General features: G+C 53.3%; 2 protein-coding genes across 5 annotated transcripts in view; one reads left to right on the top strand and one right to left on the bottom strand.

The window, feature by feature from the left end:
* Positions 1 to 545: 545 nt before the first annotated feature.
* On the top strand, positions 546 to 17,285 carry ABCD4 (ATP binding cassette subfamily D member 4). Of its 3 annotated transcripts, XM_068399987.1 has the most exons (19): positions 546 to 602; positions 748 to 872; positions 998 to 1,125; positions 1,349 to 1,488; positions 4,676 to 4,792; positions 5,083 to 5,208; positions 6,098 to 6,148; positions 9,646 to 9,740; positions 10,725 to 10,846; positions 11,699 to 11,790; positions 11,972 to 12,061; positions 12,330 to 12,538; positions 12,853 to 12,944; positions 13,157 to 13,193; positions 14,362 to 14,411; positions 14,641 to 14,693; positions 15,035 to 15,111; positions 16,301 to 16,416; positions 16,581 to 17,285. In XM_068399987.1, the coding sequence occupies exons 1-19, from the start codon at positions 556 to 558 to the stop codon at positions 16,674 to 16,676; spliced, it is 1,863 nt and encodes a 620-aa protein (XP_068256088.1). In that variant the 5' UTR covers positions 546 to 555; the 3' UTR covers positions 16,677 to 17,285. The 3 variants fall into 3 exon arrangements, with proteins under 3 accessions (XP_068256088.1, XP_068256089.1, XP_068256090.1); XM_068399988.1 differs by lacking the exon at positions 16,581 to 17,285 and having other exon boundaries at positions 16,229 to 16,340; XM_068399989.1 differs by lacking the exons at positions 14,641 to 14,693; positions 16,301 to 16,416; positions 16,581 to 17,285 and having other exon boundaries at positions 15,035 to 15,114.
* Positions 17,232 to 21,320, bottom strand: part of LOC137663111 (acetyl-coenzyme A synthetase 2-like, mitochondrial) — a 16,624-nt gene continuing 12,535 nt past the window's right edge. For both annotated transcript variants that reach the window (XM_068399985.1, XM_068399986.1), the window contains 7 exons: positions 21,085 to 21,177; positions 20,573 to 20,685; positions 19,930 to 20,056; positions 19,113 to 19,240; positions 18,493 to 18,556; positions 18,037 to 18,158; positions 17,232 to 17,948 (listed from right to left, as the gene is read on the bottom strand). In XM_068399985.1, the coding sequence (XP_068256086.1) occupies positions 17,772 to 17,948; positions 18,037 to 18,158; positions 18,493 to 18,556; positions 19,113 to 19,240; positions 19,930 to 20,056; positions 20,573 to 20,685; positions 21,085 to 21,177 (824 nt within the window). In that variant the 3' untranslated portion in view covers positions 17,232 to 17,771. The remainder of the gene's footprint in view (positions 17,949 to 18,036; positions 18,159 to 18,492; positions 18,557 to 19,112; positions 19,241 to 19,929; positions 20,057 to 20,572; positions 20,686 to 21,084; positions 21,178 to 21,320) is intronic.

Here is a 21,320-nt window from a genome sequence, read left to right as displayed (position 1 = left end):
TTCCCTGAAGTCCCTCTCTACGCTCTGCTCGGGTTTTGGCTCTGCCCCGCTCCCTTTCGTGCCGGGGAGCGGGGAGCACACGCTGCCTCTCACCATCATGCTGGGGACCGCTGCCTCTCCCCGAGGTCCCGGCTTGGGAAACCCCCCGCACACAGCGGCCACCACAAGTCCTGTGCCCTTTTGAAGCAACCCCAAACTTCACTGCCCGCCCCAAAATAACCCAGACGTGCAGGAGTCAGCCCTCCTCCTCCTCTCCCGTGTTCCCTGGGACAAGCGGGCACTGGCCGGAGCCGGCCACCCCCCCGCCCCGCCTGGCGCCGCCAGGGGGCGCTGTGCCAGCGGGCAGCGCGGCGCCTCGCCAGGGGGCGCTCCCGCTCGGCCGCCTGCGGGGAGGGGCGGTGCTGGCGGGCGCGGGCTCTATGGTGACGCCGCACCCGGAAGCGCTCGGCGGCGGCCGGCCTGGCCCGGGCGGGCGGCGCGGGGTCATGCAGGGCGAGGAGGGGTGGTGAATATTCATGTCGTAATGCCCGGGGGGGCGGGTCCGGGCGCGCGCTGATGGCGGGAGGCAGCGCTGGGGCGGGGGGCGCCGGGGCCGGCGGCCGGTGAGGAGGGGGCGGGCTGGGGCCGGGCCGGGGGCGGGGGTGCCTGAGGGGTGGGCTCAGGGGTGCCTCCGCGGCCGGGGTCCCGGCGGGGCGGTGGGCACCCTCGAGAGCTGACTGCCGGCCCCCGCGCCCTCCCCCGCTGCAGGCCTGGCCCCCGGCTGGACGGGCTGTTCCTGCGGCGCTTCCTGCGGCTCCAGGCCGTCCTCGTCCCCGCGTGGCCCTCCCCGGCCGCTCTCATGTTCCTGACGCTGCTCTGCGTCGCCTTGCTGGGTGAGCCTGGGGTGGCGGGGATGGGGGCTGCACCCCACCTCTGCTCCCCATTCCCCTCTGCATCCTCCCCTTGCCGTGCTGCCGCCGCCCTTCATTTCCCTCCCGTTCTTGCCTCCTTCCTCCAGAGCAGCTGGTCATTTACCAGGTCGGCGTCATCCCCAGCCAGTACTACGAGGTCCTGGGGAACAAGGACTTCTCCGGGTTCAAAACACTGACTGCCGTCGCCCTGACTCTGATTGTAGTGAACTCCACGGTAAGACAGGCCAGAGGCTCCCATGTCTTGGGAGGGGAGGGGAAGGCTGCCCATGGCTCCTGGCGTGATCCTGGGGACAAAGGATCTAGGTCTGCCCTTTCCCCTTTAGGTAGCTACGTGTGGGATGGATCACTGGTACAAACTGATAATTTTTATTTAATTTTGGGAAATTCTTGTTCTTCTCACTCATCTCTTCCTGTCTGTTTCCTTGCCCTCATTCCAGCTAAAAAGCTTCGACCAGTTTATCTGCAACATGATGTACGTGAGCTGGAGGAAATCCCTCACCGAATACCTCCACAGCTGCTACTTCCAGGGCCAGGTCTACTACAGCCTGCACGTGCTGCGCGAGGACATCGATAACCCGTAGGCTGCCTGCGTCTTCTCTCAGCCTTTCGCTTGGCTTCTCGTGGGCTGCTCCGTGCCTTTTCCTGACTTCTCTGTGGCCCTGGGTAGGGGCTTGAGCCCTAGAAGCTTTTGCCATCTAGGCACAAATACCCTCATTTGCTGTGGGTGGGAGGTGGTACCTGTTGTTGGGACCTCCTGTGACTGCTGGTCTTGATGGTTTTAGGGGTAGGATGTTTCTGTTGCGAGGAAAATGGAGGCACAGCAGAACAGGGATCTAGTGCTGCTATAAAATATGCTGTCTGCAAACTCAACCCTTGACACTCAGTATGATGTTGCAAAGGGCCTGGCTGGGGTCGGAGAGCACTGCCTCTCCTTGCCTTCACACAGCCAGTGCATCAGGACAGTCCCTGTTCTGTTTGAACTTCAGCCACCAGAATCTCCAGTTGAACATAGTTTTGTTTAGTGGGTTTTTAGTGGTTTTGATAACCCATGGGAGCCACGTCCAGGAAGGGCTTTGTTTCTTTGTTTTGCACTGTATGAGGGCTGCATTTCCCCTTTCCTGTTCCTAGGAAGGAAATGTTAGGGGTGACTTGAAATATGAGAGAAGGAGGAGCATTCAGTCCCTCCTTGCTTATCCCAGCCCACCCCGAGATCCCCTTCCAGCCTGCTTCATGCACTGTCCTGCTTACTGCAGAGCTGCTGATCTCCCCGGGCTGTGCAGCGAAGGTCAAATGCCGCCCTTCCTCACAACTGCCTGCTGACCCTGGCCTTCCAGCCTGTCCTTGCACACAGGACACTGCTGTTGTAGTTATGCGCTTTGAAGGGTTAAAGATCCTACATGAGACATCATGTGAGAGGTAAAAGCTTTTTTTTTCCTCTGGAGTTTAAAGAAGTTGTTGTTAAATACTTGCTGAAAAACTAGAAACCAGGGGATAACTTTTTCCAAATTATGTGGCTTTATACAGTTGGTTTGAGACTCCAAGCTCTCCTCCCCTGGAGGAGGCACCGCTGGTGTAGTCACTGTACTGGTGCCATCTCCCACATTGATGGCACCAGAGGAGACCAAGCCCGGGGTCCCTGTGAGAAATGGCTGTCTTGCAGGGACTCCTAACTTGCTAATGGTGACCTCAAGGAACTGAAGCAGCCTCCATGCTTCTGCTGCCCAGTGCTCCCAGCTGCCTGTTCTCGCCCCTTCGTTGCACAGCATGGTGGCCTGTGTGGCTGCACAGTGAAATTGTGCTGGGTATCAGATGTTTTTTTTGTCTGTATTGTTTTTGAGCCAGACCCATTCCCTGGCTGCTTCTGCTGGCCCAGTGCTAGGACACAGCCTGAGTAAGAGCAACCAGCTGGGCGCAGGGGGAGCAGCAAGCAAGGAGAAGGCTTAGCTTGGGTCAAACAGCCCTACTGCCAAACATGAAATCACAGCTTCATGATGCTTATGCACTTTCCAGCCACTGTCAAGGTTACTCCCACCCTTGTTAAATGTTCATTTCTGATAGTGTTTTGCAGTGGTATGGAGTTGCAAGGAGAGGTTAAAAAGCCGTGCTTGTCACCAAGGCATGCAGCGCTTCCCAGGCAGTGTAGCACATTGGCCATGGCCAGAAACTCCTGCACACCTGTCTTTGCCTTTGGTGGGGGGGCAAGGGGAGGACAGAGGCCCCTCACCACATGACTGTCCTGCTCAGGTTTATTTTTAACCAGGGAATGTGTTCACATTGTGCAGTGAAATGCATGAGATAACTGGGTCAGTCTGCTCCACGGCGACAGAGCCAGCTCTCCTGACCTTAGCAGACCCAAAGTGTGGGATTGCTGTGGAGTATTTTTCTTTACAACCTTGCTTCTGCTCAAACATCCAGTCTTACTGTTTGGTGTCTTTTTTTGGTGCCACTACAAAAATTCTCTTTATCTTGCAATTACTTGATGCGAATTTTTTCCCTGCACGAGGTACTTAGAGAATGAACTAGAGTGATGAAGTGACCTCCCGTTATGCAGTGCAAACCACACTGAGTGTTCAGCGCATGGTGTCATCCATCTAGAAGGAATGAAGAGTGGGTTCTGAGTGGTGTACAAACACTTGTGGCTTCTAGCAGGGCATTTGTGTTGATGTTTGTGTTATCATTACATGTTGCTTTATAGCTCATAAAAAGCAATATCCTGCCATGAGTCTATAGCACAACTTAAATTATAACTTTATGGGAACAATTACAGTCAGAGGAAAAGGAAAAATGATGACTGTAAGGTCAGTCAGGGTGAGAGCTGCCCCAAAATTAAATCCATTGCTGTTCTAGGACTGAAAAAGAGTTGAGAGATGAATGTCCTTGTGGTTGGATCTGCACTGATGGCTAAGTAGGGGTTCGGCCTTGCTCTTCATTCTGGACTCCAGCTTTCACAGTCCTGGCCTTTCTGCCTGTGCTTAGCACATCAGACTGAAGCCCTCATCCATGTGCTCTGGACAGATGAGGTGCAGAGGGAGTAAATATGCTGAAATCCTTTCTAGTTACCCCAAGTGCAACTACTGCTCAGCAGTGGGACGGATGGGACTTGAGTGTCTGTCACCCACGTGCCTGCTGCTGCTGGGGCAAGGGGGCTTGGTGCACTGCTGCCTGCTCTTGTGGGATGGGGGTGGGTGGCAGCACTTTCTTCCTTGCAGCAAAGGGACAAGAGGGCACTCTGTGCAGAGCGAAGGGACCAGCTACTGTGGAAGGGTGGCTTTGATGGAAGCATTTGCAAGTATTCAACAGCTGGCGAAGGCCTGGCCTGTGCCCTAGCCAGTCCTGGTAGCTCTGGTGTCTGAAATGCAGCACCAGAACTAAAGGTTTTGGGGGAGAGTCAGTAGTTTTTGGTAGTACAAGGGTGGGTCCAGGAGAGAAGTAAAGGATGAGGATGTAGAGACTTTTGGCACAGTGTTGGACCTTGTTGTTGAAAGTGGAACAAGGGGTTAATACAAGAAACAGGGTGAAAGTAACAGCAGGAGCTGTTCTTCCTGGGTGCCAGGGCCCTTGGGTGGGTCCTGCTGGGCCGTGGAAATTGTCTCCTGTGGGGGAATGGGAGTCACAGCTGCAGGTCCCTCACAGGCAGGGTTGTTCACCTGCACCCTGTCCTAAGTTCAGGCAATGAAACAGCCTGGCTTGTGCCGTGTTAGGGAGCTAGTACTGGTTCTTGCTGCTGGGCTTTAACAGTGTCAATGGTTCTTTGTGTCGAGTAGGGACCAGCGCATCAGCCAGGATGTGGAGAGGTTCTGCAAGCAGCTCAGCTCTATGGCCAGCAAGCTCATCATCTCGCCCTTCACGCTGGCCTACTACACATACCAGTGCTTCCACAGGTAAGGACCCATCCTGGCCCTACTTTCACGTCTCTTTCCTGTGCTCTTTTTTGGAGCCTGGCACCCACATTACAACTCCTCAGATGGACACTTGTACGTGTGGGTGAGTGGTCTCTGCACTCCAACGGGAATTCTACATTGGGGATGCTGGGGTGTGCAGTGATGGCCCCCAAACCTCTGTGAAAGCCAATAGAGGTGACAGTTGAGGGTTCTGACTGCTTGAGCTCGAGGGTGCTCGAGTGTCCTTTTGCTTGGATTATTAGCTGACCTCTCTTTCTCCTCCTTTGCAGCACAGGCTGGCTAGGCCCGGTGAGCATCTTCGGGTATTTTATCATTGGGACGATCGTCAACAAGGTGTTGATGAGCCCAATTGTGTCTAAACTTGTGCAGCAGGAAAAACTGGAGGGGGATTTCAGGTGAGTCCCAGCAGAGCAGTGTTTTCACTGCCTCTTGGCAGCTCCTGCAAAAGCTGTATTTTTGACACCATTCAGTGCTATGTACTGCAGCTACCTCTCTTATCTGTGACTTTGCCTACCCTCAGAGAAACCTACCTGCACAATGCTGCCCCAAAGCCGGTGTACTGAGTCCCTCCCACCCCTTTCACTGCCCTGTGTCATGGCAGGCAGTGCCCTTGGTTCAGTCTCCTGGTTCAGTCTCCAGGCTGCTTGCCTGGTAATTGCTGTTGCTGGTGCCTCTGCAGGGTGTTGGATATCTTGAAGAAAACTGCACATGGAGCTTCCTTAGGTGCAGAAGCAAGTTCAGTGAACTGCATCTACTGACAGAAATCAGGTTTCTGCTTCACCACCACCATCATGAAGTCCCCAAAACAGCGCAGTCTTTCCATATGCTCTGTAAATCATCTCCTCCCCTTCCCCTGCAGGGTTGGCTGGGTGTGTGGCAGGTGCTTTGCAGCTTTCCCTGGGGCTCAGGGCATCCAGGAACAGCAGCAGAAGCTGATGTGGCACAGGGAGCCCAGGCCAGGGCAGTTGGTTGTGGTGATTCTGTACGGTGGAGATGCTGGGAGCTAGCTCCTGCTAGCAAACAGGAGGCCCAAGGGCTGAGAAGATGTGCACAGAGAGCAGGGTACCAAACAAACGCGCCACTGAGCTGGCTCAGAATGACATCACCTTGTGCTAAGCCTTGGTCTCCTGTGCCTTTTTGAGCCTGTTGAGTATTTCTGTCAAGAGATGTCTCAGATCAGTGCTCTGACAGATGCAAGACGAGTTTCCTGTAGCAAGGATGTTGACTACATAAGTTACTAGACGTTTGTGCACAATCCTGATGGTGTTTTTTTGGGTTGTCCAGGTTCAAGCACATGCAAATTCGTGTCAATGCGGAACCAGCTGCTTTCTACAGGTTAGTAGCATTCATTTCTTTATGCCCTTGTAAGGATCCTCTCAGCTCGGGGCATCCTTGTTGTATTCATGTATCCCAGAAGAGTCCAAGTCCTGTTGCCACGGCCAGAGCTTTCTGTCCCCTCCATCCCGCTGCAGCGTCATACAGCCCTGACACTCTGTTCTCCTTTGCATTCTGCAGATCATCTGCAGAAATACTCCACAGCAAACTATTTTTCCTCTGCCTCCCTTCTAACATCCCCAGGAGCCTGATAGAGATTCAGTGCTGGCTTAGAGACCATTGCTGATGTTTTGCCAAACCTTACCTGGAAGGTTTCTTGAGGTCTCATTGCATCTTCTCAGGCTGTTCCCCTGGGGACTTGTTGCAGGTTGCTTCTGGCCCCTTCCTGCTGCTGCTAACCGGCGTGTCTTCTGTGGATATGCTAGCTGTTGCCTGGCCTCCTTACCTCTGCTTGCTCCTCTAGGTCAGTCTGTGCCCTGTCCCTTCCAGCACTGTACTGCTACTCTCTGAATTTGCTCAGTGCCGTTTACCCCAGAGCTGAGCACACAGTCGAGAGCCTGGCAGAACCTCCCCACTTAGTGATGCCCTGAAGTCTGTTGAGCTGCTGCTTGAAGCCTTTAAGGTGTTTCACAGAAGTGGCTAGAACCCAGGAAAAGGGCCATGATTTTACTGTAGCTTGTGTTGGGGTACCTGGTCAGTGGCAGGAGGTCGTCGCTCCTCTCTTGTCACGTGTCTGCCTTTGCCCTGCACGCTGTGAAATCGCGCTTCTTCCAGGAATTTAAGCAAGCAGCAGCTGTCGTGTCTCTGGTTTTCCATGCCTGTGATCTGTATTTGGCTCCTTCATGCTGTAGTGACTGAGCATTTCGAGTATTGTGGTGCTGTCCCCATAGTGGTTTGATTCAAAATTACCATTTTCATAAAGATTTATATTGACAGGCATGAAACTCTGATTTAAATAACTGAAATAAATCTTGGTTTGCCTTGGCAAGTTTGAGTTATTTCTTTGTGGACTGGTTGATCATTATTGGTTAATGATAATTTTTCTTAATGGAGAAGATACTCTAATTACGTGCCCTTATTTAAGCTACAATACTTTTCCTCACAATTTTGAAGTTCTTTATTCTATTACTAAATAGAAAAATAGAAAGTTAATTATTATACCCGAAAACTGAGTGTCTTACTTCAGTACAGTTCATGAGCAGAAAAGCTTCACTTGGTGGTAAACTAGAATTTAACTGAATTGCACAAAACCAGGCATTTTCATGGTATGAATCTTAATTAAAAATAAAGGAATTTTTTAAAAGATTGCATTCCTAGAATCCTTTAAGAGGAGGAGCACATGGCAAGTGGCTGGTTTTGACTGCCGGACTTGCGTAGCTTGTAGAAGCTGTTACATCTTGTCCTCTTGCACATGCCTTGTTTTGGTAAAGGAAGAAACAAAACCTGAGCACTGTCACCTTTTTACTTCTTTGGTTTTTAAGCCTTTGGCAATCTTTCTTTAAAAGTGAACTGAATGGGAGGAAAAGCTGAAACCATGTCACGGTTTAAAGCTGGGCTGGCTATTAAACCTGTGGCAGACGCTCTGTGTTAACCCTCCCCGCCCCCCGAAAGGAAAGGGAAAGGGAAAAGGGAGAGAGACTTACGGGTTGGAAAGTTAAAACAGTTTTAATAAATTATAATAATGAAAAAAAAGTATAATAATAATATTGGAATAATCAAATATATACAAAACCAAGATCGAGCTCCCCCAATGTCGGCCACGTCACCACTGGCACTGCAGGGCAGGCTCCGGGAAGGCCCAGGCTGGGCCCAGCGACGGTCGAGAGCTGGATTCAGGGGTGCACGGATCGGGACCGGGGGCAGCAGAAAAACAGGCAGAGTCCTCTTTGGACACTGGCCAAAGGCTCAAGCCGCAGAAGCAGCCCGAAGCAGGAGAAGCAGCCCAAGCAGGCAGAGGCCCCCAAAAAACAGAGAGCGAGACCCTCGTGATCCCCCCGCTTTATACTGAGAGTGACATGTATGGGGTGGAATACCTTCGTTGGTCAATTTTGGGTCACCTGCCCTGTCTGCTCCTCCCTGCAGGTGCGACCCCCCTTCGGCTCTTCACTCGTAAGCAGTGAGGAATTTAGCAGTGACCTTGGTTTCTCTAAGAATAAGTACAGCAAGAGCCTTTCTGCATAACATCCCTACAGGTGCCTCAGCGATAACTACAAACTTCGAGCGTTATCAGTCCTGGAAGCAGACACTGTCTGCAAAACATGCAGTTAGTTTCAGAAAGTGCAGTTACTTAGAGGAGACTTAGCTGAAAGTAAAAATCACTGAAAGGAAAATCGGACTGGTTTAGGACAAACCAGGACAAACCAATACAGCCATCTCTCCTCATCTTCAAAAGAAATAATAGCTCTGATCCCTGGTGCCTTCCTTGCCTTTAACTCCTTGTGTCCAAGGCTTTGTCCTTTCTAAATACTCAGCAGCAAAGATTGCAGCTCAGTAGTTACCTGAGATGGGTTGTAGGGCAGTAATGCCAAACTGAATTCTATCTGGGTGTAATTTCAAGAAAGAAAATGTATTTTTCTGAGAACCGAGAATCTTTAGAACTGAGACTCTTAGTTTGTATTTTTTTGTGCAGCTCCTGGCCCTCTCTGCTCGGGTCCTAGTGACTCCCCCATTGCATGGACCGGGGTGGGAGCGTGGGTGTGTGCTGGGCACAAGCATGTGTTGGGTGGCAGAGGCAATAGCTGCCACGGCAGGTGGGAGTCTGGAGCGAGACATGGAGCTCTCACTGCAATTTGCCACCTGAGGGCAGCCCAGCCCTCGCAAAGGAGCAGAAGGAGCTGCCATGCTTGCTGAAGGTGGTGGTTTAGAGCCGAGATGTGCCTCCTTACTGGCTCAGCCTGGCTGTGGGAGCATCACCACAAGCTTGGGTGCACATGGAGATACCCCTGGGAAAGGGGGGGTGTGGGGCTGGGGTCACCTACACTGGAGGCCGCACTGCTCAGGGCTTGTCCACATCCCACTCCTCCAGGGTGGGGAACAGGAAGAGGCAGACTGGGGCTGCCAGCCGTGCAGGCGTTGTTGGCTTGCCGTCACCTCCTGGACTCGTCTATGCCCTCTCCTTTCTGGCTCCATCTGTGTCATGGTGCTGTCCCTCTCTTCCAACCAGGCGCCGCCTGAAAGTGCGTGTGACCTTGGGTGTGCATTGCTCCAGGCTGGGGCCCCACTGACACTGTCTGGTCTTGCCTCACCTCCTCCTGCATGCAACAGCAGCATCCACGGGCTCTGGGAGAGATTTGCAGGGCTGCTTGTCTCAGCCAGAGTTTCTTGGTGAAGCTCTTCAGAAAGGTGCTCTTGGCTGTTCAGTTCCTGCTTAACAAAGAGCTTGTTGCTTGGAGGCTAAGGTGCCAGACCCTTTCCACGCCTCAGTCCTAAAGCCCATGCTTTCACCTCATTGCGATGCTCCTGAAATGTCTGTGGCATGTTGCAATCTTATTTTACAGGGCTGGGCGAGTGGAGCACATGCGCACGAACCGGAGGCTGCAGAGCCTGCTGCAGACCCAGAGGGAGCTGATAGGCAAGGAGCTGTGGCTATACAGTGAGTGGGGAGTTTGGGGAGTGAAGTGGGGCATATGGTAGCTCCATCGTGGTGGCCCACAGGCTTCAGAACCCTACTGCTAGAGCAGCAGTCCTGGGTTTTCCTCTCCCGCCTCTTGCTGGTGCATGAAAGCCCTGAGGGTGAACAGAGGGTGCCTCCTGCAGCCCTAAATGGGAATCTTGTGGAAAAGCCTTGTAGAGAGCAAAGTTGTGGAGGACCCAGCTAAGTCGGAGAACGCAAGCCCCAAAAGGGGAATCTGCAGGAATCTGTGCTTTTTGTGGGGCAGGTGTTCAATGGCCAGGACGAGAGGGAAAGGCTTGAACTTTAGGGAAGGAGAAGACTCTGTATATATGGTTGGGAGCTGTGGAAACTTCTTTCCTATAGAGCCTGTCCCTTGAGCATAGTTGTCCTCTGAAAATCTCCCTTCTGCCATTGTCACCGCGTCCAGGTTTGGGCATGAAATGATCACTATCAAGACAGCTCTTCCTCATCTCACCAGCATAGTGAGCTTCTGAGCAACCTGAGGGAGGAAGAGCCCTGAATACAGGTGTCTCTGTGGGAATTTGGGGTCTTAAGTCTTTCTGCCTGTCCTGTGCTCCAAGACAGACTTCACGGCCAACCATGTCGCCCCAGACCTTCCTTTTTTCCCTTCCTCCTGTTTCTTGTGAGTCAGCCAGGCCCCTGAAGAGGGGGCACAAGCAGGCAAAGTGGCTTTTGCCCAGTGGTGCTTCCTGAGCTGTGTGTCTGGATGATATTTCTCTGCTCAAGGGCCTGCCCCAGAGTGCTCTTTGCTTGGCAAATGGATTTTCACCCTGGTGCTTGTGCTGTCCTGCAAAATGGGTTCTTCTGCTCTGGTGCATCATGAAGGGCTGAGGCAAGACCATGGGCCTTCCTCTGACTGGGCTCATGGACTGCACCTGAGCCTGGCTGGGGCAGAGATTCTCACCCTAACTCACTGTCTTCTCTCAATGTGCTTCTGCCCAGTTGGGATCAACACCTTTGACTTCCTGGGCAGCATCCTGAGCTACGTGGTCATTGCCATTCCCATCTTTTCTGGGGTCTATGGTGACCTGAGTCCAACAGAGCTCAGTGCCCTCGTCAGCAAGGTGAGCTAAGGGTGATCTCCTAGACTCCATTGTGGAGGGTGAGTGGGCACTGAGGATGGAGGTTACGTGTGGGGCTGGTGGCATTGGGGCTGGATGACCTGCAGCAATTGACCTTCAGGTTAGACTGTCCCTGCCCATGGTGGCATGGAAATGGGAGCTTGGAGCCAGCTGGTGTATGATTAACCTGGGGGTGAGAGCTGTCAAGGACACATCTACATAAGTGTTTCCTAGCTCAGACCTCTGCATCTAAAAAAAAAGCGAGGTCAGAAAACCTCTGGCTTTCAGTGGTGTGGGTGGGGATTGGGTCAGTGCAGCGCTGTGGGTCTGGGTTATGCCCTGGGCTGCTGCCCTCGGTGAGCCTGGCCACCTGTGAGGCTGAGCTGGCTTGCATTCGCCTTCCTGACCTGACTTGTTGCCAGATATCAAAACTGACTTGTGATAGAGAATGCAGAGCTAAAAATAGCTATGTGGGCACTGCAGGCTGAGACACTCTGCTCTGAGCTATGTACGGTGCTGGGGCAGGGCTGGTGGCGTGGATTTGTGTGACTTAGATGGGGCGAGCGTGCGGGGCCCTGGGCTGGCCAGCAGGTACTCTGCAAACACCATGCCTGGGTGGCAGGAGATGTGCCCACCTGGCAAAAACTGCTGTACTGCTCAGGGAAGTCCTGCTTCATCCAAATATGGTCATCTCCTTCACTCCCACCGCCCTGGGTGACTTTTCCACCCCTCCTTCACCTTGCTGGGGCTGCTGATGTGGCCAAATGTCTGGACTCCTTGGCTGCCTCCTTGCAGCTATGGAAGAAGGGGCAGTGCCCCAGCTGACCCTTGCTCTGGCATGTGATTTTTCCCCAGAATGCCTTTGTTTCCATCTACCTCATCAGCTGCTTCAGCCAGCTCATAGATCTCTCCAGCACTGTGACTGATGTAGCTGGCTACACACACAGGTGAGCTTCTCTGTGGGCAGGTCTCTGCAGGAGAGGGAAGTGTGAGACAAGACTCTTTGCTCAGGTCTGTGCTAAATACATAAGAAACACAGTCGCTTGTGAGCAAACACGGACAAGGTTGGATGTTGTGAGGAGGTGTTGGAGTGGTCCCTGGCATTCATGCAACCTCTTGTTTGTCCAGGATTGGTGAACTGCAGGAGACCCTGCTGAGCCTTGGCAGAAAAAAAAATGATAACTACTCAGAAGCCAAAGCCAGCTGGGATTTGGATGGGTGAGTCTCCCCTCAGCAACTGGCTGGCTTGCAGCTTACATGCCAGAGTGTGGGGCTGTTACGGGATGGAGATGGCCCTTGGTGTCACAGCCTGTTGCATGAAGTTGGTTGGAGCAGGCAGTGCTCACTGTGATCTGTCATTCCCGGGTTGTGTGGGGCAGGACTGCTGTCATAGAGGCACAGAAGGTCTAAGGTGCCTGATCTTTGCCAGTCTCGGCATGATGGCTTACCCCCAGATCTCTCCTCCTTTGTCTTGGTGGTGGCCCAGCAGCCATTCTGGGGAGGACCCAGTGCCAAGGGACACAGCTTTCCTTCTGGAGCGAGTGACACTCTCGGTGCCATCCTCTGCCAAGCTGCTCATCAAGGACCTGAGCCTCAAGATCTCACAAGGAAACAGTGTGATGATTGTAGGGAACACTGGCACAGGGAAGACATCTCTCCTGAGGGTCCTCGGAGGACTCTGGGAGAGCACACGGGGTAAGGACTGTGTAAGGACTGCTGCTCACCATAGCCTTTTCTTTCTCAACCAGGGCTGCCCGGGGTTTGGAAGGTGGCAGTTTGGGGTTGTGAGGCCAGTGTCACCTTGTTATGGTGAATGTGTCGCTGATGCATTGGAGCCACCCATCTCTATCACATACTCTGCTCTGGCTCTCATTGCATTGCCCGATGTTGCAAATGTACCTTTTGTGGGATTTGTTGGCTGCTTCACAGGGCAGGGCAGGACTGCGCAGGGGGTGGTGAGGAGTTGCTGGCTGGTGCTGTAGGCTCGGCATGAGTGTGTCTCTGTGCAGGGAGCATCAAGATGCTGACCTGCTTTGGCCCCCGGGGAGTGGTGTTCCTGCCTCAGCGGCCCTTCTTCACCGACGGAAGCCTGCGTGAGCAGGTGAGCCTGGGGGCTGGCCCTGCGCTGGCCCCAGCTCTGCTCCCAGCTGTGGTTGTGCCCTCCGAACCTGTGTGCTGCAGAAAGGCCTGCAAGAGGGAGGATGCCTGTGGCTGTTCCTTCCCTTGTGCCTGAGTTCATGCCAACTGCTGTTACATCTCTGATGGGCTGTGTCCAGCTCTCTCTGACATCACTTCTTTTGGTCTGTTGAACAGGTGATTTATCCCCTGAAGGAGATCTACCCTGTTTCAGGTACATGGAAATTCATCAGAGCAATTAGCCAACCCTGTGGTGTCAGCTCCCTGTCCTGTACCCCTCGCAGCTTCCCCCCCATCATGTCCAACAGGAGCGCTCATCCATTTCACTTTTGTTGCTCTCTGCTTTTCCCTGGAAGATTTACCTTACTGTAGGTTAAGGTCAGCTCTGCATTCCCTCTTTTTTGGGGAGAATGTATTCTCTTGATAACAGTGGGGACAGGCTGGCTATGCTCTGCATGTTGTACTAGACTTATACGTTGAGGCACCTTGCTGCTTTCTAAACTTGCTGTTGGGATACATCTGATCTGTCTGGTATAACCTGCCTTTGGGCAAGTCACATTTGCCTTTCATTTTCCATCCACCTCCATCTTTCACTGTTCCTCTTTTTCAAATGATGTCCCAGGGCTTTGCATGCTGTCGAGGTCAGACTATGTGGATCCTTTCTCTCCCCTACCCTCTTCCCAAGCCAGACTACACTTGGTCTCCTGCAGCTTGCAGATGTCCAGGTTTAAGTTTCTGTCTGAGTGAAGCAGTGCTACATGCTGCTTTCAAACACCTGGGAGTAGCAGTCTTGCAGAGAGTAACCGCAGCTGTCAGATACCGTTGCGGCTCTTCGGCAGCTTGAGAGAGGTCCATGGCAGATGCACAGCCCTTCTGCTCAGCTTCCATAGCCACTGGCTGTAGCAACCCAAATGTATGTTCTGCTCCACAGCTGGTTCACCCTGAGGTTTTTCCCATCCCATATAGAATCCTTTTGCTGGCTGTTACCCGAGCCCTGATCCCATGACTCCAACACCTGCAGTGTACAGTGGGCAGTCAGGCATCAGACAGTGGCTGGTGGGCAGGGCCTTGGCAATTGAAGCCAGGGTCCTTGTGTTCTGGCTGTGTCTGTGACCATGGACTGAGCCAAGTCTCAGGTGTGTCTGTGGAGCCCAGCTACCTCCTGGCATGCTGCTCACAGGCACGGGTGACATTTTTAAGGAAGGTCAGTCTATGGGAGCTCTCTGTGCCAAAGCTCAGGACCTGGTACAGTTGCGTGGTTGAGTCAGCTACACTGGACCTCAGGAGATCTTCCAATCCTTCCCTCCTGCCCCACCAACTCCTTGCAGCTGTGGCCTCAGCTTACTTTGCCTCTGCTTATGCTTTGCTGCTTTCTCTCCTAGGGTCTGCAGATGACGAGAGAATTGTGCGGTTCCTGAAGCTGGCTGGGCTGGTGAGTCCCCGGTAGTGCTGCTGCCTTCTTTCCTGGTACTGCCAGCAGGGGAAGAGGGAATGAGGTTTTATGGCAGCACAGCATGACTGTGCGGGGACACTGCAGCTGGGACAGGAGCAACTTCAGCTCAAGTGGGAAAAAGAGAGTAGCAGGAAGGGGTTGGTTATGCTCAGGGCCGTGGGCTGCCGGGGTTGGGGCTGTGTTCATAAGTCTGCTGCGCTCTCTGCAGACTGATTTGCTGGCGAGGGCTGGAGGATTGGACAAGCAGGTGGACTGGAACTGGTAAGGGAGCTTGCCGTCTGCGTGAATGTGGGTGATCCTTTTGGGTGGAGAACACTTCCAAGCAGATGCACATTGCTGCTGGACTTATGAACATCTGTGTCTAGCTGTGTCCTGTGGGAGGTGGGCAGTGTACAGGGGCAAAGCCTTCATGCCCCAAACATCAATGCCAACATCACCAGCCATGCTCCTCTGCAGGTGTCTGACAGTCCCAGTGTGGAGTGGGGCACAAGGGACACACAGGGACACTTGCTTGGTGGGGTCTCCAATATCAGCAACCATAAACTTTTCAGCAAATGAGCTCTCTGTGTTGAGGGAGATTTTGAATCTCGACTCTGCTGCAGGTATGACATCCTGTCCCCAGGGGAGATGCAGAGGCTCTCGTTTGCACGGCTTTTCTATCTCCAGCCAAAATATGCGGGTGAGTGAGTGCGAAAGAAAAGAGGAGGAAAAAAAAAAGGCAGGGCCTTTGGTGTAAAGAGAAGCTGGTACAGAGACAGCTCATGAAATCCCTTCTTTGCTAGGAACATGCTTCGTCTTGGCCATTATTTTAGCAGTGTAGCACACAGGGGATTCAGGGGTGAAAACACTTCAGTATCTGCGTGGAGTGTGGTAAATCAAGAGGCTGCGTATAAGACATCCTCTTCTTAGGGAACTCGTGATTAATGTTCTTGGTCCAGCTCCAATGGCACCTGAAGGAGCCCCATCTCAGCGTGCTCACCAGCTGCCACGTAAAGAAGCATGCATGCTAGGGAGCACGGCATCAGCTGCCGTATCTGAAGCTCATGAACTTCTGTAGGGTTGTGGAAGCAATGTGGGAAATTTAGCTATAACACGGCAAAAGAAAACAAGGAGCGGTGAAATGGTCCTGAGAGATCACAGAAGCAGCTCCCATTAGCAGATGGGGCTAATCCCTTTGCACACCTAGGTTGCTAGGGACTGCTGGGGGCTGGCTGTTGGAGCGCTTGTCATGAGGACCAGGGTGGGCGTGGGTGAACAGAGCCAGTGTCAGTAGCAGGTAGCCACATGTAAACACCTCTCTTGCCCTGAAGCCTCCAGCATGGCTCGGTGCTGTCTGGGCAGAAGGAACCTGTGGATTGCAAACTAAAAGCTGCAGAGATGACATAAAACATGACATAAAACAAATTGAATTTATCTGCTCCAGGTCTGTAGTATTTACCCTTAACTGACAGGAAGGTGCCTCAGGCTGTCCTGGCTGCTCCCGGTGGGGTCTGGGCTGGAGGGGTGCACAGGCTGCTGCACAGCCTGGCACTCTGGCACGCAGCCTGCCTTGGGAAGGTCACATCCCAGCTTTCCCAGTGGTGGGGACGTGGCAATGGCTGGCAGCTGTTGAGGGAGAGGAATGAGGTGAACGGTGCTGTTTGGGTGGATTTGAGGGCTAGTAGGGAACGGGAGCTTTCCCAGTTGGCTGACACCAGGTGTGCCAGAGGGAAATCAGAGTCCTTGGGCTTCTCCTCTCTTGCCTTCTGCAGATGCTTTTGGTGAGCTCTGGTTAATATGTGAAATGTTCTTGGCAGTTGCTGCTCTTTTGCCTAGGGGGAGATGACTGGTCAGGAGAGGATTTGTGGGGCTTACGACTTTTCTCTCAGTGCTAGATGAAGCCACCAGTGCTCTGACAGAAGAGGTGGAGCATGAACTGTACCATGTGTGCCTTCAGCTGGGCATGACACTAATCAGCGTGGGACACAGGGCCAGCCTGGAAAAGGTGAGATGGGGAGACAGTGCTCCACGCCTCCCTGGTTGCGGCAAGACAGGGGAGGCAGAGGGTCCCTGGCAAGCAGAGGGGAGTGACCAAGGCTGGAGAGCCTCACTGTGGGAGGACATGCCCTCATAGAGACATTCCTCAGTCGTTGTGTTATTGAATTGCAGTTCCACAGCTGGATTTTGAAACTTCATGGGGAAGGAAGATGGGAGCTCACTCGATGCGAGAAGATGAAGGGGCTCCCAGCTGTGGAAGGATGCTGAAAAACATGCCCCTGTCTGGCCAGCTGCAGAACCTGCATGTGCGTGGGAGAGCTCTGCATGGCAGCCATGGAGCTGCCAAGCCAGCAGCTATCAACAAGGGATTCATCAGTGTGAGACCAGTTCTGGATTTTGCTGATGGACACAGAGCCAAGTCTGAACTCACGGTGTGCAGTTCTGCCAGGAGCAGACACATCTATGCCATCCTTCTCCCAGCCCCCTTCTCCTGCCTCCCTGCCTCTCATGGGGGAAGGGGCTGAGCTGCTAGGCTGCCCAAAGAGAAGATGCTGCTTCATGGGTCTTGTAGAAGCAGTGGCCAGAGGAACTTCCACTTGTCCAGGATGCAGTGGTGTGAGGCTAGGATTCAGCCTTCTGTTCTGCCTCTGTGCCTCACTGGGACCTCTGTCTCTTTGGTACACAGCTCTGCAGAAGAGACTTCTGTACCTGTGGCTCTGTTGAGGGTTGCGCTCCCCAGCAGGAGCTAAGGGGTGCACTGTACAGGGAGGAGAATGCTGGCACAGAGAAGGGGCATGTCTGTGCTCTCCTTATGACACAAGGTTACGGGTCAAAAGAACATTTTTCTATTAAAATCTGGGCCCTGTTTTACAATGATGTTTATGGAGAAGAGTCAGTATTTGTTAACCAGACTGCTGCATCTTTTCCTTCTGGGGTTTGCTTTGAAGGAGATGCTTGTATATTGGCAATGGTTCTGGACTAGACCATTGCTGAAGAGCAGAGCAGGGGTAGGAGTAATAGACCTGTCCAAGGCTGGGCATCCTGCCCTGCTGCTGCCTCCACAGCTACTGCAAGGCACAAGGAAGCCCAAGGAGGGCTTTCAGCCCTCTGCTTTTAGGGGAGGAAACAGCTTGCTTCCCCATACTGTTCTGCCTATGATGAGTCGTGTTCTCTCCCCTGCGTCTCACAGGTGTGTGGAGGCAGAGGTTTTGAGGGTCTCTGTGTTGTAGAGAGGTCGCTCTGAGACTGCGGTGGATGTACGGTCTCTGAGCACTTATTGGCCACCAGTTGCTTAGTGACATTTCTGGATGTAGCCCTGGTTCTGCAGTGGAGGAGCAGGAGGGGGCTGCTGGCAGAGCCAAGCTAGCAGCTCTTCTGCCCCTCCACCAGGCACTTGCGCCCATCTATGATCTGCTGCACAGCTTCATGGTCATCCAGGGTGGTTAGGTCCCCAAGCTCACTGGCCTTGTCCTCCACGATTTTCCTTAGCACCCGACGCATAATCTTCCCCGAGCGTGTCTTGGGCAGACGGTGTGTGACCTGTGGCAGGGAGGAGCAGAGCTGAGGCTGAGGGAAGGGGGTTGGCCAGGCTGCTGGGGTGGGTGTTGGACCAGCCTGCACGTGTTACCTGAATGTACTCTGGAGCTGCGTACTTAGCGATCTTCTTTGAGATCAGCTCCCGTAGCTCAGCAGCGAGAGTCTCCTGCATGTAGCCACTGTCCTTCTTCAGCACAACAAACACGTAGGCTCCTGGCAGAAGGACCACCACGTTACTGAGCACCATGTGGAGCATGCTCCACAGTGCCTGTCTGGACTAGTGCCAGGAGAGGTCCCTGGTAGCCTCAGGGGAAGCTCTGTATCTTGAGCAGTAAGTGCTTTTGGCCATGGTGCTGCTGCTGCTGCCGTATGCAAAGTCCAGCTGGTCTCATGCATAGGTTGTGGTGGCTGTGCTGAGATCCCCGCTAACATGCTGTACGGTGTTGGCACAGCGCTGCTACCAGGGGTTGGTGTGACCGTGCCACTTCCCATTGCAGTGCAGTAGCCCCAGGAGAGATATTTCAGGGAAAGAAAGCAAGCATCTTACCTTCTCCCTTGATCTCATGTGGGTAGCCGATGACAGCAGACTCCGCCACTGCCACATGGTGATTCTGGAAGAAAACAGGGCTGGGGTTTGGCTCAGTGCTTTCAGCAGGCTGGCTGCCACCTGGGACCTGCCCTGACCCAGCTTGGCTGCTGCAGCCCACGGTAATGCGGTGAGATAAGGAAGGGCCTCAGATGGCCTCTGCCCTTTTTCCTTCTTGCCTCAGCAAGTCTGTCTGCAAACACAAGTCTTCCTCCTGCCCCTGGCTGCTTTAGGCTTGCACCTTCTAGACCCTGTTCTGAGCCTCCAGGTTGCTCCACCAGGTCCCACAATCTTTACTGGCCCATGGATGCTCCTCCTTAACATACTCGGCTGCTGCTTTGGGATTCACCCACTTACAGCATCAGCCTTATCCAGCTTTGTCCTTCCCGTGCTGCAGAGAGCGAGAAGGGAAGAGAGAGGGTGGGAAGCTGTTCCCACAGGCAGGCTGTGGGTCCAGCACTGCTCCCTGCTGCTACAGCAGCTCGTTTCTGTCTGGGTATTTCAAAGAGGCTTCCCTGAGCACCACCAGTGCACCTTCGCTGCCCCCTCAGATGGTTTTACCTCCCACCCCCACCTCTTACCACAACATCCTCCACCTCCGCAGTGCCCAGCCGGTGCCCACTGATGTTAATGATGTCGTCCAGCCGTCCTGTCAGCTGGTAGTAGCCCTCACTGGTACGATACACGCCATCCCCAGTGAAGAAAAACCCTGCAGTGGCCAGAACCATGCCATGGTCACTTATTGCAGTGAATATGGGAGCTGCTCACCAGCTACATTCTCACCTCGCCCCCTTCTCTCCGTTGGCACCAGGGCTCACGTACTCTGCTCCTTCCTCAACCGCTCAGAGTGAAGGTGCCTATCTTCCTTGTTCATCTTCAGCCTCTGTTGGTACCTGCTCCAACATGGGGCTCTCCCTCATTCTGCAGTGCCCTGGCTAATGCCTGTCCTGCCTCATCGCCACAAGCTGGGAGCACTTTGCTCCAGTGCAGGTGCCTGTGGTCCTGCTGCTTCTCCCCTTTGCTTCACATCAAGACACACGCACTCTTGGGCTTGCTCAGTGCTTCTGCATGAGTGACAGAAGCCAATAGGATTTGCAAGAGATGCACCAAGAGGCCTTTCTGTGCTTGAGGGGACCGGGGGCAGAAGGACAAATCCACTGCCCTAAAACCACACGTGGTCCCATGGGAAAGGTGGGTGAGAGAGCAACCCATTCCTAAGGCAGTGCTGAGATATCAGGCATGGGGAGATGAAGGGCCTCAGCACTGCGGAGGGTCAGCAAAAGAATGAGCAGCAGTACCAGCTATTCTGAGTCCTACCCCCATGCAGAAAACCAGCAGGCAGACCCAACCATACCCAACCAAACACCTCCGCAGTGACCTGTCATGCGTTTTCCTTACCTGGGTAAGGAGTCAGATAGGTTTCCATAAATCTCTTGTGGTCATTGTAAATGGTTCGTGCCATACCTGGCCAGGCTTGCGAGATGCAAAGGGCTCCAGAGATGTTGTTTTCCAGTAGGACATTTCCCTGTAAAATAGTTACCTTTTAGTAACCATGGCTGAGGGTACTGGGGATATTTAGTCATTGCCTATTTTTATCTCTATGTCCAGTAACAACCCTGTGATGGCAATGCCAGGGAAGGTGGTGAGGAGAACCCTGTGCCCCTGACTCCAAGGGGACAGGCCCAGTCTCTCCCAGCAGATGTCTATAACCAGCTGCCTGCCATGGTGGGACATAGGGCCCCTGCAGGGAGGCTGGCTGTCCCTGCCCAGCCACCTCACCTTGGAAAGGCACATGCCAGGGAGCCCAAGCACAGCCTGTCTTGTCAGGACAGAGCGAGCTAGAAAGCATCACAACTTCTGCACTACTAGGAAGAACAGTTTCACTGTTAGTCCCTTTCCAGTAAAGAAGGTTGCCATCTAGTAGAGATGAACAGGAAAGACATGTTTACAGATCTCTGTTCTTGTCAGCAAGTGTACAGGCTGCAAGCACAAGGGGGAAAGCAGGCTGAGCCAGTGCCTGGGCTGCAGGTTATAAATGTACCTTATCATCCAGGAGGGAGGGGCTGATCCCAAAAAAGGGTCTCATAGCCATGCCTGGAAGGATTTCAGCTCCGGGATTAGAAGGACGGGGTGAGATACAGATGCCTCCTGTTTCTGAAGCAAAAGAAACTGTAATGCTCATCAAAGTCAGGGACAAGAGGAAAGCCAGGTAGCACAGCTCAGCCACCAGCCTTTGCCCTGGCCCTCACTGTACTGCTGGACCACAGGCTGGGGCTGGGTTTGCAACAGAGCTGGGGAAGGCTCTTTGCAGAAGAATGTTCCTGCTCATTTAGTTCAGCAGAGATCAGCTCCCTACCATCAACTCCCCCATGTTTCTCTGGGTTAGCTTTAAAGACTATTTCTGTCTTTCATGTTTTGGTGCCTATGGCCCCTTCCACGATTGCTCATACGAGAGTGTCAGTAACAACCATTCCCTCCTGGCCAACAAAGCAGCAGGTCACTCCTAAAGCCTGGGAGAGCAGAAGCTAGAATGAGGGATCATATGCAGCTCACCAGTTTGCCACCATGTGTCCACTACTGGGCATCGTGTCTCTCCAACCACGTGGAAGTACCACTCCCAAGCCTCCTTGTTGATGGGTTCTCCCACTGTAGGGGGAAAGACAAGGGGACAGAGCTGAAAGATAGGTCAAAGACCGTCTTCCCAGGGCCTGCTCACAGAGCCACCCCCAAATAGTGCAGTCTCCCCACTTCCTGTTCTCATGTGCTGCTGCTTTTGGCACTCATGGGAG

Source organism: Nyctibius grandis, chromosome 4, assembly GCF_013368605.1.
Source record: "Nyctibius grandis isolate bNycGra1 chromosome 4, bNycGra1.pri, whole genome shotgun sequence".
NCBI classification, from domain to species: Eukaryota; Metazoa; Chordata; class Aves; order Nyctibiiformes; family Nyctibiidae; genus Nyctibius; species Nyctibius grandis.
Note: the sequence above shows the minus strand (reverse complement) of the source record. Positions and strands in the feature narration are given on the sequence as shown.